Here is a 15,163-nt window from a genome sequence, read left to right as displayed (position 1 = left end):
AATTACAATATTATATAAGACCAATTGGTACTTTCGGCAGTGTGGGCAGTGTGCCAAGTCCTGCTGGAAAATGAAATTTTCCGTAGTAAGATTTCTTAAAACAACCAATCACAAGGTCTTGTATACAAGAATCATAATAACTTGACTGGCAACTTGTGCTTATTTTGGGTCAGATTACTTAGAATAAGGTAGAAATTCTATGTAAGACTGAATAAGATTAAATATTCCTAAAAAATAAACAAAAAGTGTGTGTGTGTATATATATATATATATATATATATATATATATATATATATATATATATATATATATATATATATATATAATTTTTTTTTTTTTTTTTTTTTTTTTTTTTTTTTTTTGGTTAATGGTTATGGCTTACAGCCAATGAAAACCCAAAAATGAGTGTTTTAGAAAATTAGAATATTATATAAGAAATGAAATGAAATTTTTCATAGTAAGATTTCTTTCTACCAATCACAAAGTCTAAGTGAAGTAGGATCTAAATCAAGCACAAATTCCTTATTTTCTGGCTTAAATTTGTAAACAAGAATCATAATAACTTGGCAAGTGTTTGTGCTTATTTTGGGTCAGATTACTTAGAATAAGGTAGAAATTTTAAGTAAGACTGAATAAGATTAATTATTCCTAAAAATAAACAAAACAGATTTACACACAATGTTTAGTAAGACAAAATTCTTATCAGAAAAAAATAGGATTAATTGCTTTGGAATTAGATCATTTCACTCGCTGGTACACTTGGCACTCTACCCACACTGTACCAAAAGTACCAATTGGTCTTATATAATACTCTTATTTTCTGAGACTTTTATTTTCTGAGATTTTGGGGTTTTCATTGGCTGTAAGCCGTAATAATCAACTATAAAAGAAATAAACACTTAAAATAGATCACTCTTTGTTTTTTACATCTATATAATATGTGAGTTTCACATTTTGAACTGAATTACTGAAATAAAGTAACTTTTCAATGATATTATATATATATATATAGATTTCGGGTTGAATTAAGCACTTTTGTGCACTTTTTAGTGGCTATTTTAGGAAAAAACTTAATACAATCCAAAAACTAAATCCAATCAGTTAACTTGAGAGGAGAAAAATGACCCTTGGACTAACTCTGCTGCCAAATATTACCCAGCTTTAACTGTGCTCTGATATATTCTGACCTCTCTGAACTGCAGGAGCGTGCTGCGGTGTTGTTGGGCTTACTGGTACTCCTTTTTTGTTTTTGTTTTTTTCATTATTTTAAAATGTTCTGCATTGTAAATTAATACTAAAGTCACCCAAACTATGTAAAATTATATTTTACATTCTTCAAAGTAGCACCTCTTGCTTCGATTAGACAGCTTTAAAGATCTTGCCTTTGCAGATTTTCTCAGTCAGCTTTATGAGGTAGAGTCACCTGGAATTCAGGCTTTCAGTTAACAGCTGTGCTGAACTCATCAAGAGTTAATTACTTGAATTATTTGCCTCCGTTGTAAAGTGGTGAAGAGGTAGAGTTACAGGTATACAGTGAATAATAGCTCAATTTGAGTAATATTCTAATCCAGATTATAACACAGTTAGTTCAGACCCTGCAATGTGATTGGCTGAGAAGAGTTTTATGAGTGCCATAATCAGCCGGTAATGCACTGTAACCAAAGCTCTCCATGTATTACTCCATATCCGCCACATACAGGTAACCTAGCAACGATGCAGCGCTTACAAACCAAACAGCGCAGCTACAAACAGAGCAGTAATGGAACTTTTGGAAATTTTAACTGGCGAAGTGATTATAGCCAAACAGATCCTATTTTCTCCTCTTTTTATTAAAAATCTTTCAATATACAGTGACCACAGCACAGCAGTGCCAATAATACACGTTATAACACAGACCTCGGGTGTATTATTGCTTAATTATGGCAAGAGCTTCTCAACTAAGAACTTTGAAAGTATGCTCAAGTGCAGTCGCAAAGACCATCAAAAACGTTATGATGAAACTGGCCCTCATCAAGACCACCCCAGAAAAAGAAGAGCAAGAGCTTCCTCTGTTGTACAGGATAAGTTCATCAGAGTTACCAGCCTCAGAAACCGCATGTTAACAAGTTAGCAGCAGCTCCCCAGATAAGAGAACCTAAATGCTTCTTCACAGAGTATTTTTTGGTTTGTTTAACTTGATTTTAAGTTACTACATGATTCCTTATGAGTTCCTTCATTTATAATGTAGGATACTTCACAGTAGGGGTGTGCCATTTCTTGAATATGGTTAACGATATTATACCCTGAAATATTGTGCCATATCACCCACCCCTAATTATCACATCAGGGTAATACTTTTTTATTGTTTTTAGCAAAAGAAAAATAATTCTGTTCTCATAAATGTTCTCAATTCCCAATATATATCTACTAGAGACAGAATATATCTGTCCAGTATCATTTATTTTACTTTAATCCTGGATATATGGAGATATATGGAGTGCATTATTATTATCATGACATTCTGGAAAATTTGCTACTGTTACAAATCTGATAAAATTATTGTATTTTTTTTAAATATCTCAGTTAGTGGTGTGCCATATCAGTTATCGTGTAAATGCCATGAAATATTGTGATATTATTTTAGGGCCATATCGCCCATCCCTCCTAAATAAGTTAATTCCAGGAATTATGGATTTATTGGTGTCTTTAGTTTCACAGAATTCAACAACCAATATTCCTCAATGCAGATTTACCTTATACATATGGTTATAGCGCCACCATGTGGAGTAATGAAGCAGCAACTTTAGTAAGTCAAATTGTCAAATTAGGGATGAAGTCTTAGGGAGTTTAGAGCACCTTTGTTTCAATAAAAGTATCAATATTTGACACCACATATTAATAATGTATCGCAAATGAAAACTACTGTATATGATAGATCACAATATCAATATATTGTCCAATCTCTACTCTGAATAACTATTTTCCTGCAGTTTCTGAAGGAGCAAACTTTAGAAGACCGTCTTTTAAGCCCTAAATATAGTATATGAATAGGATTAAACATACGGCTCAACCCCTGTTTGTTAAACTTTCTCACTGTCAAGAAACATCATTCATTTACCAGTTTCTGCACAAAACTTGCTTGTTTTCCCATAGTCTTTATCGCTTGGCATGAATCCGATAGTAATTATTGTATAATAGTTCTGTAGAATTAAGATCTGTAAAACCACAAGCAGTTATTAATTCGCTGGAATCACGCTGGCATGGGATCCTTTGCTGAAGCAGCTTTTTCTTTTTTATTATCCTTTCTTTTTCATTTTTGCTGCTCAAACTTCCACGGAAAACCCAGGCATTAATCAGCCGCTGCACTTTCTGATTAGAGAAGGATAATGCGCTCAATATGCACAATGTGTAATATTTCGTAATTACGGTCGATACAATATAAAACAATATACTGTAATTCTGATATTTGATACAGTTCCATTCAAAAATTTGGATGTTTATTATTTTTTTTATTCTCTTTTTGTGGTTTTCTACATCGTATATTTAATACTGCACTGCAAAAAAAAAAAAAAAAAAATGTAAATGCTTTAATTAAGCAAAAAAAAAATATACCAATGGGGTGAGCAATTTTTTTCTTAGTAAGATTTCATAAAATAAGCATTTAAAAAGTCTCAAAATAAGTAAAGTAAGACTTAAATCAAGCAAAAATCCCTTGTTTTGTGGCTTAAATTTGTGCACAAGAGTCAGAATAACCTGACTGGTGACATTTTGTGCTTATTTTAAGTTCAAAATAAAACAATCTTTTCCTGCAATGCTTATTAAGTCAAAAATTCTTATCAGGGTAAAAAAATAAGATTTATTGCCTTGAAATTAGATAATTTCACCTGCTAAGATTTCGTTTTTTTGTAGTGTGAAGACTATATTAAAGCTGCAAAGGAACACATGCTGAATTATTTAGTAAAAAAAAAAGGGTTAAACAAAGCAGAATATGTTTTATATGTATTCTTTATATATTTATCATTGAGGACTGATCTGCACACTCTTGGTGTTTAGGGTAAATCTGCGGTGAAAAATATTGGTTGTTGAATTCTGTGAAACTAATATAATATTATATATATATATTTTTTTTATTATTATTTTTTTATATAACAATATAATATAAAACAATATAATTCTGATATCTGATTCAGTACCAGTCAAAAGTTTGGACAAACCTCTTCTCATTTAATTTGTTTTATCTTTTTTTGATGATTATTTTACATTGTAAATTTAATATTGAAGACTATATTAAAGCTGTACAGGAACACATGCTAAAATATATTTAGTAAAAAAAGGGTTAAATAAAGCAGAATATGTTTTATATGTATTCTTTATACATTTTTCATTGAGGACTGATCTGCACACTCCTGGTGTTTAGGGTAAATCTGCAGTGAAGAATATTGGTTTTTGTATTCTGTGAAACTAAAATATCACAATACTTCATGGTATGTTCACAATAACGATACTCGGCAATATAAGATAAAAACACTGATATAAAAAATATATAGATTTCAATATAACAATGCAATATAAACCAATATAATTCTGATATCTGATTCAGTACCAGTCAAAAGGTTGGACAAACCTCTTCTCATTTAATATGTTTTCTTTTTTTAATGATTGTTTTACAGTGTAAATTTAATATTAAAGACTATATTAAAGCTCTACAGGAACACATAAACACTAAAATATATTTAGTAAAAAAAATAGTGTAAAACAAACTACAATATATATTTATCTTTGAGGACAGATCTGCAGACTCTTGGTGAGATTTTAATCTCAGTGTCTTCATGAGGGAGAGTCACCTGGAATAGTTTTCTCAGCATCTTGAAAGAAGGAGTTCCTGGAGGTGCTGAACAATAGATGCTGCTTTTCCTTCACTCTGTGAAGCTCCAGCTCATCCCAATTAAATCACCTCAAATCACCATCTCAGTTGGGTTTATTCGTTGATATACCTTTTATTCCCCTACAAAAAAAAACCTCAAAGAATTTATAGGAGAGTCACTTATTTTCAGATATTATTAATAGGAGATTCTAGGCTATGTAAATATGTTTTGATTTTGTAAAGGTTGTCATATATAGATGAAAATCCAAATAAATCACATGAATATCCTTTATAATGTGTTTTTTATTCATGTGTTTATTAATTAACACTGTCTGGTCTAATGACCTTTCAATCTTACATGCAGTTGTATATTAAATACAGTGAAAATACTGTAAAAAAAAAAAAAAAAAAAAAAAAGATATTAGGAGGTAATGTTTTTACCTTTTTTGTTGTTTTAATTTTCCAAAGGGTTTCTTTTTGTTCTCTCTTTTGTTCCTTTTGTTCTTTGCTTTATTATTATTATTATTATTATTATTATTATTATTATTATTATTATTGCAAACATACCCTTCTAATATCCTTGTTTTCAGTTTATAATAAATATTATAAAATATGAAAATTTCTGCCACATAAATGAGTTAATTTACAGGTTTCTGACTTAAATAAATGTCAAATCTACTGACATTTGCTGTGGTAGCTTATATATATATATATATATATATATATATATATGTAAAGATGTGATAATCAAGATTGTATATTTTGAAAATTGCATTAAAACAGTAATCTGATTAGTCAAATTAATAAAGCCCTGAATAAGAGAAAAAAGATAATAAAAAAATAAGAGACCACTTAAAAATGATGAGTTTCTTTGACTTTACCAAATCAAGTTCTGAAAACCTCTGGAATAAAATCAAGAGGAAGATGGATGATCACAAGCCATCAAACCAAGCTGAACTGCTTAAATTTTTTGCACCAGGAGTAAAGTAGCATAAAGTAATCCAAAAGCAGTGTGCAAGACTGGTGGAGGAGAACACTGTGATTTAAAACCCAGGGTTATTCCACCAAATATTGATTTGAGATCTGAAAGCTCTGCATCTTTTTTGTTGTTGTTGGTATTTCAGGCATTTATCATTTTCTGCAAATACATGCTCTAAAGTACAATATTTTTATTAGACATTTGGGAGAAATGTTGTCTGTCCTTCCCTATTTCTGATTAATTTCTTTTCTATTCTTCTCTTTCTCACAGAGAACAGATTGTTACCAGAGAAGGAGCGGCAGCAGGTGGCGGAGCGCTTGCTCCGTATGATGTGTACGGACCTGGGTCTCCTCAGCGCCCTCAGCAGTAAGGATTTCCTCAAGCTGGCCCAGACTCTGGTGGATACGGGTTCTCGACACGGAGCCTACTCCATCCGCGACGCCCTGGGGGACATGAGCTCCCTGGCGCTGAAGCAGCTTCCTCGCATGTACAACCAGGTCAAGGTGAAAGTCACCTGTGCCCTGGGTTCAAACTCTTCTTCAGGAATTGCCGTGACCTGCCATTCTCAGACAATCGGAGGGGACTCCTGTTACGTGCTTACAGCATATCAGGTTGAGGGGGTCCGACTTCGCCGCTACGTACTTGGACTTAAGGAGGCCTCTCTAAGGGAGGGTCCGGAGCACGTGCACCACTGGGTCCAGAACGTGCTTTCGGAGTTTGTCATGTCCGAGATTCGCACGGTCTACGTCACAGAGCCACGTTTGTCACTGTTACCTTTGTGCGGGCGGTCTGGTCTCAGCCTGCGGTGCACAGGGTGCTCTCTGGCAGCCACTGTTCAGGCCGTCCTCGGCCGCCGTAGTCTTCAGGCCAGGGGCCTCCACGAACTGGGAGAACTTCTTGCTACGTGTCGCGACATCGCCGGAACGACGAGCTTCGGGCGCGACAGCAAATCCATAGACGAGCCTCCTCCGCCGCCGTGCTGGGATTCAACTGCCGAAGCTCTACTCAAGGTCCACGATAACTTCGAGGCCATATGTGAAGCGTACGGCCGCTGCAAGAGCACGGCGCCACTACTGCAGGGCCTTAACAAGCATCTCCTCGGCACACTCGCTTGCTTGCTTGGACCTTTGCGCCAGGCGGCGCAGGAGCTTGGAGGCGACCGTTGGCCCACGCTCCAGCAAGTCCTGCCGGTCTACATTCGCCTGGAGAAGCTGTTCACTTCCAAAGCTGGAGAAGCGGGTGCTGGAAGCAAGCTCTGCCACTACTTTCTGGAGGCACTGAAGGAGAACTTCAAGGTGGAACGAATCCATCAAGTGGCGATGATCTTGGACCCCCAGCTCAAGCTCAGACCAGTTCCTGGATATCAGCACGAGGAGATCATCTCCAGGGCTTGCGACATGGCGGCAAGTATGAGGGAATCTGGAAGTGGGGGCTCGTCCGGGATCACTGCAGACGACAGGGATGGCGATGGACCATCTGGACCGAAGCGAGGACGTTTGGATTGTGGCGTGGACAGGCCATCTTGCACAGGCGACGAGCCGCAAGTCCGCAAGGAGTTGTTCCAGTATCTGGGCGAGCCGCTCTTCCACGCCACGGGCGATCTGTTCCAGTACTGGAGCTCGGTCATGGACCGGTACCCTAAGTTGTCTCGTCTGGCGCTCTGGCTGCTGGCGGTGCCCGCGGTGGGCGTCCGCAGCGAGTGCGTCAGCATCTGCGAGCAGACCGTAGCGATGAAGAAGAAGCGGCAAGTCTCTGCCGAGGAAATGAACAAGCTCGTCTTCCTCAAGTGCAATTTTGCTTGAGGCGGCACGAACGAGGCCACCAGCCAACGGCACTATGGACTGTTCACGTAAAAGACACTAGCTGATCTAGATGCTGCTCTAGGTTCACTTTGTAGCTTTTTATGTCCTGTCGTAGTTAGAATTGCTTATTCTGGAGAAAAACACAAACGCTGTTTCCGGGTCAGTGTCTACAAACAAGGCACAGTTAAGGGATGGTTCTTACCGCGGACTTCGTCGAGCAGAGAAATAGCCTAAACACACAAACACACCTCAAACCTCAACTTGCCACTGGCCATGAGAAAACAGAACATCAAGAACAAAAAAGAAAAAGAAGCTATGCCCGAAAAACACGGACGTTTGCCAATGCTTGAATCGTCTACTTTAAACCAAAACATGGACACACTGTACGTTTCATTTCATTTAATGCTTGTGTTTTTCCCTGCAACTGCTCGACTGTTTCTCGTTCCCAGTGCCCCGGGTATCCTCTTTACTAACTTACCTCTCGTACTTCCTACCTGAATTACATCGTCCGTGATTCTTTTCACCGTTTATTCCGACAAGATGGACTTTGGACATCCTTTGCCTTAGTTGAAAATGATTTGTTTCGAACTCATTCATTTATTCATACTAAAATTGCTGTTGACTGACTGTAGATGCAATATACCTCCGTTGACTTTGCGTCCCAATTCTCAGTACTTGTTCGGGTGCTCACTTCCACTTGTTTGACTGATTTAGTTTTTTTGTTTTAATGCGATTTTTTTCCGAATCGTCCTCAAATTGGTATTTTTTTATATATTTTTTTGTTTAAGGGTCCAGACCATTTGTCCAGCAGTGATGCAGAAATACAGTTTGGTTCTTTTTGGGGTTTTATTAGATTGAATCTCTGGCCTTTTAATTGCTTAAGAAACTTAATATCTAAATATATTTGAAGTACGTTTTTTGTACAGAGTGGGAGCTACGACTTCTTTGACTGTTTGAATTAATTTCTGATATTTATAGTGGTATTCAGGGGTGGGACACTGGTGCGAAAAAAAAAAAAAGTACTTTTTCTTCTTCTATTGTTTAATTGGTGACGATAGCCTGCATCAACTTCTTAACTACCACTCTGTAAGTTAAGTGGATCCAGACTGTAAAACACCTTTCACATCTGTTAAATTTAAATGAAATATGGATACACTGAATCAGCAACCAAAATTATTATCAGTATTCGGCCAAATAAGTAAAAAGACGGAATATTAATATAATTTATACCAAAAGATTTTTGATAAAAACAAACTGGGCTGTTTGAAATGTTCAGTTTTCAATAAATATATTTACTAATTTGTAGTTTTGTAACTGCTTTTCCTTATTTATTTTTTTATTTTTTTATTTTTTTATTTTGTGTTTTAGACTAAAATCAAAAAATTAAAATATAAAAGCCGCGTAAAGTTGAGAAGCAAGTAAAAAGACTGAATAATACAGTTAAAAAAAAATCTTTTTGAAGACTGATGAAGTGTTTTTAATGCCAGACAAAAATACATCAAATTAATAGTACCAATCAAAAGTTTGGACATACCTTAAGTTGTGTTTTTTTCATTATTTAATTTATTAAATTTCTATTTAAATTATATGGAAATACTTAGTAAACAATAAAAAAAGTGTTAAACAATCCAGAATGTGTTTTATATTTTAGATTCTTCAAAGTAGCTCCTCTCTGCTGGATTTTCTTAGTCAGCTTTATGTAAGGTAGAGTCACCTGGAATTCAGGGTTCAGTTAACAGCTGTGCTAAACTCATCAAGAGTTAATACTACTTGAATTTCTTGTCTCTTAATAAAGTGTTTGAGAGCATCAGTTAAGGTAAAGTAGTGAAGAGGTAGAGTTACAGGTATACAGTGAATAATAGTGAATATTTGAGTAATGTTCTAACCTTAAAAGACCATCAAAAACATTATGATGGAACTGGCTCTCATCAGGACCGCCCCAGAAACGGAAGAGCAAGAGTTTCCTCTGTAGTACAGGATAAGTTCATCAGAGTTATCAGCCTCAGAAAACACATGTTAACAGCAGCACCACAGATAAGAGCACATAAATGCTTCTTTACAGGGTATTTTGGTTTGTTTTTAACACTTTTAAGGTACTACATGATTCATTATGGTCAAACTTTTGAATGGTACTGTATTTTAATCATTGGTGTAAAAAGTGGTAAAATTAATGAAAACATTGGCCAAATATTTCGCATTTTATTTTAAGTGTTAATTTCAGTGCATCCCTAGTTTAAAGGTCTGGATCAAACAAGGTCGGTGTGAAAGATTATATATCGTATATAACAATGGGGATTCAATTTGTTTCTCATCAGTCTAAAAATCTCGTAGAAAAACCTCGTACAAAAGCACCTGGCACTTTGCCAGAGCTTCCATTACCCAACCTTTTACCAAACTGTAGAAAAACACACTGCTTTCCACTCAGACATCAAAGCCCTATGTTTGCATTTGCATATTTCATCAGTGCTTTGCTCTAAGTTGCCTTTCTAACAGAATATATTTGACTCTGGCTGGTTTATGTATGTATATATAGATATATTTTCATTTTGTTCTGTTTTTTTTTTTAATAGGAATAATCTTTGATTTAAGGTTGCAAACAACAAGGATTTTAATAAGTAACACTGATGATTCCTTAATTTTTGGTTTTAAGGTACTGTATTTTTCAAACTATAAGGCGCATTATGGGACACTAGTAAGGAACAGGGGTGTTTTTTCCTTCCTTTATTCAGCAGCTCTTGCCACTGGGAGGTGGTGGTGGGGGGTTTGTTATCTAAGTTAAGTAAAGCTAAGCTAACTAAAAAAAAAAAAATTGTAATTCTTATAAAAAAAAAAATATTTAAAAGTTAAATTAGTGCTGGATGTTAATCTACACAGTTTTCTCTTCTAAAAAACTGTTTATTTGGGTGATTAAAGATAATGCTTCAGTTTAGCAGCAGTCTACAGGCCGATAAAACTCGCCTCAGAACGACGAAAGAGTGCTTAGTGCTGTTAGCAGCTTATACTGCTCCAGCTGTGCTAGCCAGGGTTAGCAGCAGGCTACAGTCTGTTATACTCACCTCTGAAAAGAAAAAAGAGCTAGTGCTTAGCACGGTTAGCAGGTAATGCTAATGCTGCTCCAGCTGTGCTAGCCAGGGTTAGCAGCAGGCTACAGTCTGTTATACTCACCTCTGAAAAGAAAAAAGGGCAGGTGCTTAGCACGGTTAGCAGGTAATGCTAATGCTGCTCCAGCTGTGCTAGCCAGGGTTAGCAGCAGGCTACAGTCTGTTATACTCACCTCTGAAAAGAAAAAAGAGCAGGTGCTTAGCACGGTTAGCAGGTAATGCTAATGCTGCTCCAGCTGTGCTAGCCAGGGTTAGCAGCAGGCTACAGTCTGTTATACTCACCTCTGAAAAGAAAAAAGAGCAGGTGCTTAGCACGGTTAGCAGGTAATGCTAATGCTGCTCCAGCTGTGCTAGCCAGGGTTAGCAGCAGGCTACAGTCTGTTATACTCACCTCTGAAAAGAAAGAAGAGCTAGTGCTTAGCACGGTTAGCAGGTAATGCTAATGCTGCTCCAGCAGTGCTTCCCTGGGTTAGCAGCAGGCTACAGTCTGTTATACTCACCTCTGAAAAGAAAGAAGAGCTAGTGCTTAGCACGGTTAGCAGGTAATGCTAATGCTGCTCCAGCAGTGCTTCCCTGGGTTAGCAGCAGGCTACAGTCTGTTATACTCACCTCTGAAAAGAAAAAAGAGCTAGTGCTTAGCACGGTTAGCAGGTAATGCTAATGCTGCTCCAGCTGTGCTAGCCAGGGTTAGCAGCAGTCTACAGTGTGTTATACTCACCTCTGAAAAGAAAAAAGAGCTAGTGCTTAGCACGGTTAGCAGGTAATTCTAATGCTGCTCCAGCAGTGCTAGCCTAGGTTAGCAGTAGGCTACAGTCCCATAATATTCACCTGTGCATAGCAAAAAAGCTAGCACTTAGTGCATTAAGCAGCTAATGCTGCTCCAACAGCATTAGCCAAGTGTTAGCAGCAGTTTACAGGCTGCTAATACTCAACGTTAAACAGAAAAAAGAGCTAGTGCTTAGCACGGTTAGAGGCTAATGTTAATGCTGCTCCAGCAGTGCTAGCCGGGGTTAGCAGCAGGCTACAGGTTGATAATACTCACTTCTAAACGGCAAAAAAGCTAGTGCTTAGCATGGTTAAAGACTAATGCTAATGCTGCTCCAGCAGTACTAGCCTTGGTTTAGTAGATGCCTACAGTCTGTTATACTCACCTCTGAACAGAAAAAAAGAGCTAGCGCTTAGTGCAGTTAGCGGCTAATGCTAATACTGCTGGAGAATTGAACTGAAACTCCTGTATAACGCTGTACTTCAGGGGAGTGGCTTTACTGCTCCTTAATACCTGACTGGTAGAATTAATATACATAAAGCGTACTGATATTTTTTTGGGAAAATTAAAGGATTTTTACTGCGCCTTATAGTGCAAAAATACAGTATTCCTTATGTCACAAACTTAAAAGAAAATCAAAAATTGTGGTCACGCAATTGGAAAAATGTCCCCAATATTTTTTTATTATTTAAATTATTTAAAATTCAATAGAAGGCAGCTACATTTTTCTTTTTTTTTTTTCTTTTTTTCAGAAGTATCCTTCACATTGTTTTAAGGTTCTGTATCACGATGCACTGGATTCACTCATGCTTATCACTTATACAATTCTTTTTTTTTTTTTTTTTTTGGTCTGTTTTGCTGTTCCTTCCAGAAGAAGACGTCTCCAGTGAGAAAACAGGGCAAACCGATTTTTTTTTTTTTTTTTCATGATTTATTTTATTTGATTGTTAATATTCAAGCCAAATGTTTTCACCACTCGCGCTCCGATGCTCCCGATGCATTGTGGTCTTTGTAGTTTGCTGAGAGTCCGATATAAAAATATGGTTGGTCAGAAGTGAAGAGCCGGTTTGACTCACGAAACGGCCTTCGAGCAGGAGAAACCTTCCCGACAGCTTGCTGTGGAGAGACTTTTATTATATATATTTTTTGTTTCCTGTGTCTTGTAATGCCTTGTAACAAACACTCCTGTCTCCGAGAGTAGAGCTATTATAAAGATATGCATGCGGACAATGTAAGACTTTCATTTTGCTTCTTTAACTTTTTTTTTCCCCCATATGTATTGTTTGGACCCCACTTCTTTATACGACCTCCAGACTCAGACTTAGGCTAGAAAAATGCTTGCTGTTTGGCTATGCGTTCACATTTTTTTTTTTCACGTAACATTTCACGTAACTTTTAGCGTACTTACGTATGTGATATGTGTGTTTCTGCAGGCGTCCACAAATTATTTGTTATAGAGATGCGGCTAGCTCTTCGTCAAAACTACAGTTTGTAAAGTTTGTAATTTTAATGTTGCTGAGTGCTGCACTGCCCCCTAGAATTTTTGCAGGCAATGCACCTTGCATACAGTGTGAGCTGCATCGTGAACAGGTTTTTTTCTTGGCCTAAAGATATGCTTGTTTTTCGTTCATACACTTGCATCGAAGACGACCGTGTTGCTAACGTAACTTTCCGTATTATTTTTCATCTTTATGCGTAACTGTTTACGTACTTGCGTATGTGATGCGTGTGCTACCGGAGACTTCCACAAGAGGCCTCCACTTGCCGTAGCAACAACGACGTACAACATACAGATGCGGGTAGCTGTTCATCAAATCAGTTCAGAATTTTAACGTTGCTGAGTGCTGCACTGCCCCCTAGCATTTTTGCAGGTACTGCACCTTGCATACAGCATAAGCTGTATATAGTATAATTTATTGCTGGGCGGTATGACCAAAAATGTATATCACTGTATTTTTCAAGATTCTGACTGTTTCACAGTATGTCATGGTATAATTATTATTATTATTATTATTATTATTATTTATTTATTTATATATATATATATTGTTTTTTGCATGACTGGGCTTTTATACAGGTCTGTGACTTACTCAAGTCTTTAAATTAAGGCTTTAATTAGTATCGGTTTTATTTTGTCCCACAAAATTACACAATATATGAAGAAATCAGACTTTACTATCAGAAAAAAACAGCTAAAGAATGTAAACAACAGACCTTAAAAAGAGATACGCCAACTTTTTTAACACAACTTCCTTTACAAAACTATTTTATCAGATCAATTCATTCAGTTCAATCCATTAGAGGCATTACAGTATTAACATATGCCATAATTCCCTTTTTTTTCTCCTTGTTTGATTCTGTACTCTGTACCCAGCACTAGTATAATTATTTATCTACCTTTTCAGGACCTATTCACGTACTTGTACTTGTGCTAGAAATTATCTGAAGACGTTCAGTCAGGTTATTTGTCTTATTTTTTTTTTTTCTTATTTTTTTCTCAACAAATTTGTCATTTGTATAGTTTGGATGCCACTTCTTTATACGAGTTTTGGGCTTAATCTGCTACTGGAGACTTCCACAAAATGCCTCCACTTGAGGTAGCTTAGTGCTGCACTGCCCCCTAGCATTTTAGCGTGTACTGCACCTTCCATACATGCTTGCGTCAAACTTAACGGCATGAACTGAACATAATTTTTCATTTACCATTTCAGTACAACATTTCAGTTTTTTTCATTTCAGCTGTTTTTCTCAACTAATTTTTTATTTGTAATTGTTTAGATGCCACTTCTTCATGCGAGTTTTAGACTTAACCTAAAGATATTCTTGTCCTTTGTAAATGCAGCTGAACGAAATTTTCCATCTCGTTTTTCATCATCTTATGTTACAGTTTCAGTACCTTTTTAAGTAAAAAAAATATTGCTTTGTAATTTTGATGTTGCTGAGTGCAGCACTGCCCCCTAGTAATTTAGCAGGTACTGCACCTTGCATACGCACTCATGCATCAAAATTAACGACATGAACGACAGTGTCGTGAACATAATTCATCATGTACATTTTCAGTAATGGTTCACATACTCAGGTTAACTGTCTTTTTTTTTTTTTTTTTTTTCTTTTCTTAGTTCTTACAGTTTGCGTACTTGCGTATGTGATACGTGTGCTACCGGAGACTTCCACTAGAGGTCTCCACTTGAGGTAGCAGCAAGGACACATACATCAAACAGATGCGGGTAGCTGAACATCAAATCAGTTGGTAATTTTGTTGTTGCTGAGTGTCTGTCTGCACTGCCCCCTAGGTTCTTAGCAGGTACTGCGCCCCCTTTTTTTTTTTTTTCAAAAAAATACATTCGCCTATGTGACCGCATATTAAACAGCAAGTACTTCTCTAGCTTTTTACAGTAGAAATAAACAGATGACGTACAACATTCAGGTTATTCCTTTTTCTTTTCTTTTTCTGGTTTAATTTTCTCACTTTTTTAAATATAAATATATATATGTAACCACAAGAGGGTGCAAAGCAAAGTGTCTCAGAAAAATGCCGATCTCTCACTTTAGAGGGAGTTGCCAGTCATACCTCTTTTTCTACACACAACTTTTAGACAGTTTGATAAACTTCATCAGCAAATGGTACACTCTGAAGAGTTTTATTTTCTGGGTTTTCTGGTTTTACACAC

The 15,163-nt window shown here is 36.5% G+C and overlaps 1 protein-coding gene and 1 long non-coding RNA gene across 9 annotated transcripts in view; both read left to right on the top strand.

Annotated features, from left to right (window-relative positions):
• Nucleotides 1-8,282, top strand: part of znf618 (zinc finger protein 618) — an 82,747-nt gene extending 74,465 nt beyond the window's left edge. For all 7 annotated transcript variants that reach the window (XM_049465875.1, XM_049465863.1, XM_049465850.1 and 4 more), the window contains one exon: nucleotides 6,094-8,282. In XM_049465875.1, the coding sequence (XP_049321832.1) occupies nucleotides 6,094-7,625 (1,532 nt within the window). In that variant the 3' untranslated portion in view covers nucleotides 7,626-8,282. The remainder of the gene's footprint in view (nucleotides 1-6,093) is intronic.
• A 2,327-nt stretch (nucleotides 8,283-10,609) lies between these two features.
• Nucleotides 10,610-13,714, top strand: LOC125782378 (uncharacterized). Of its 2 annotated transcripts, none has more exons than XR_007425024.1 (3): nucleotides 10,610-10,723; nucleotides 11,269-11,377; nucleotides 11,487-13,714. It is a non-coding gene; the product is annotated as an uncharacterized LOC125782378 (long non-coding RNA). The 2 variants fall into 2 exon arrangements; XR_007425023.1 differs by having other exon boundaries at nucleotides 11,160-11,377.
• Nucleotides 13,715-15,163: the final 1,449 nt, after the last annotated feature.

The sequence above is a fragment of the Astyanax mexicanus genome, chromosome 1, assembly GCF_023375975.1.
Source record: "Astyanax mexicanus isolate ESR-SI-001 chromosome 1, AstMex3_surface, whole genome shotgun sequence".
NCBI lineage: Eukaryota > Metazoa > Chordata > Actinopteri > Characiformes > Acestrorhamphidae > Astyanax > Astyanax mexicanus.
The sequence above is the reverse complement of the archived record's forward strand: the minus strand, read 5'-3'. Positions and strand labels throughout refer to the sequence as shown.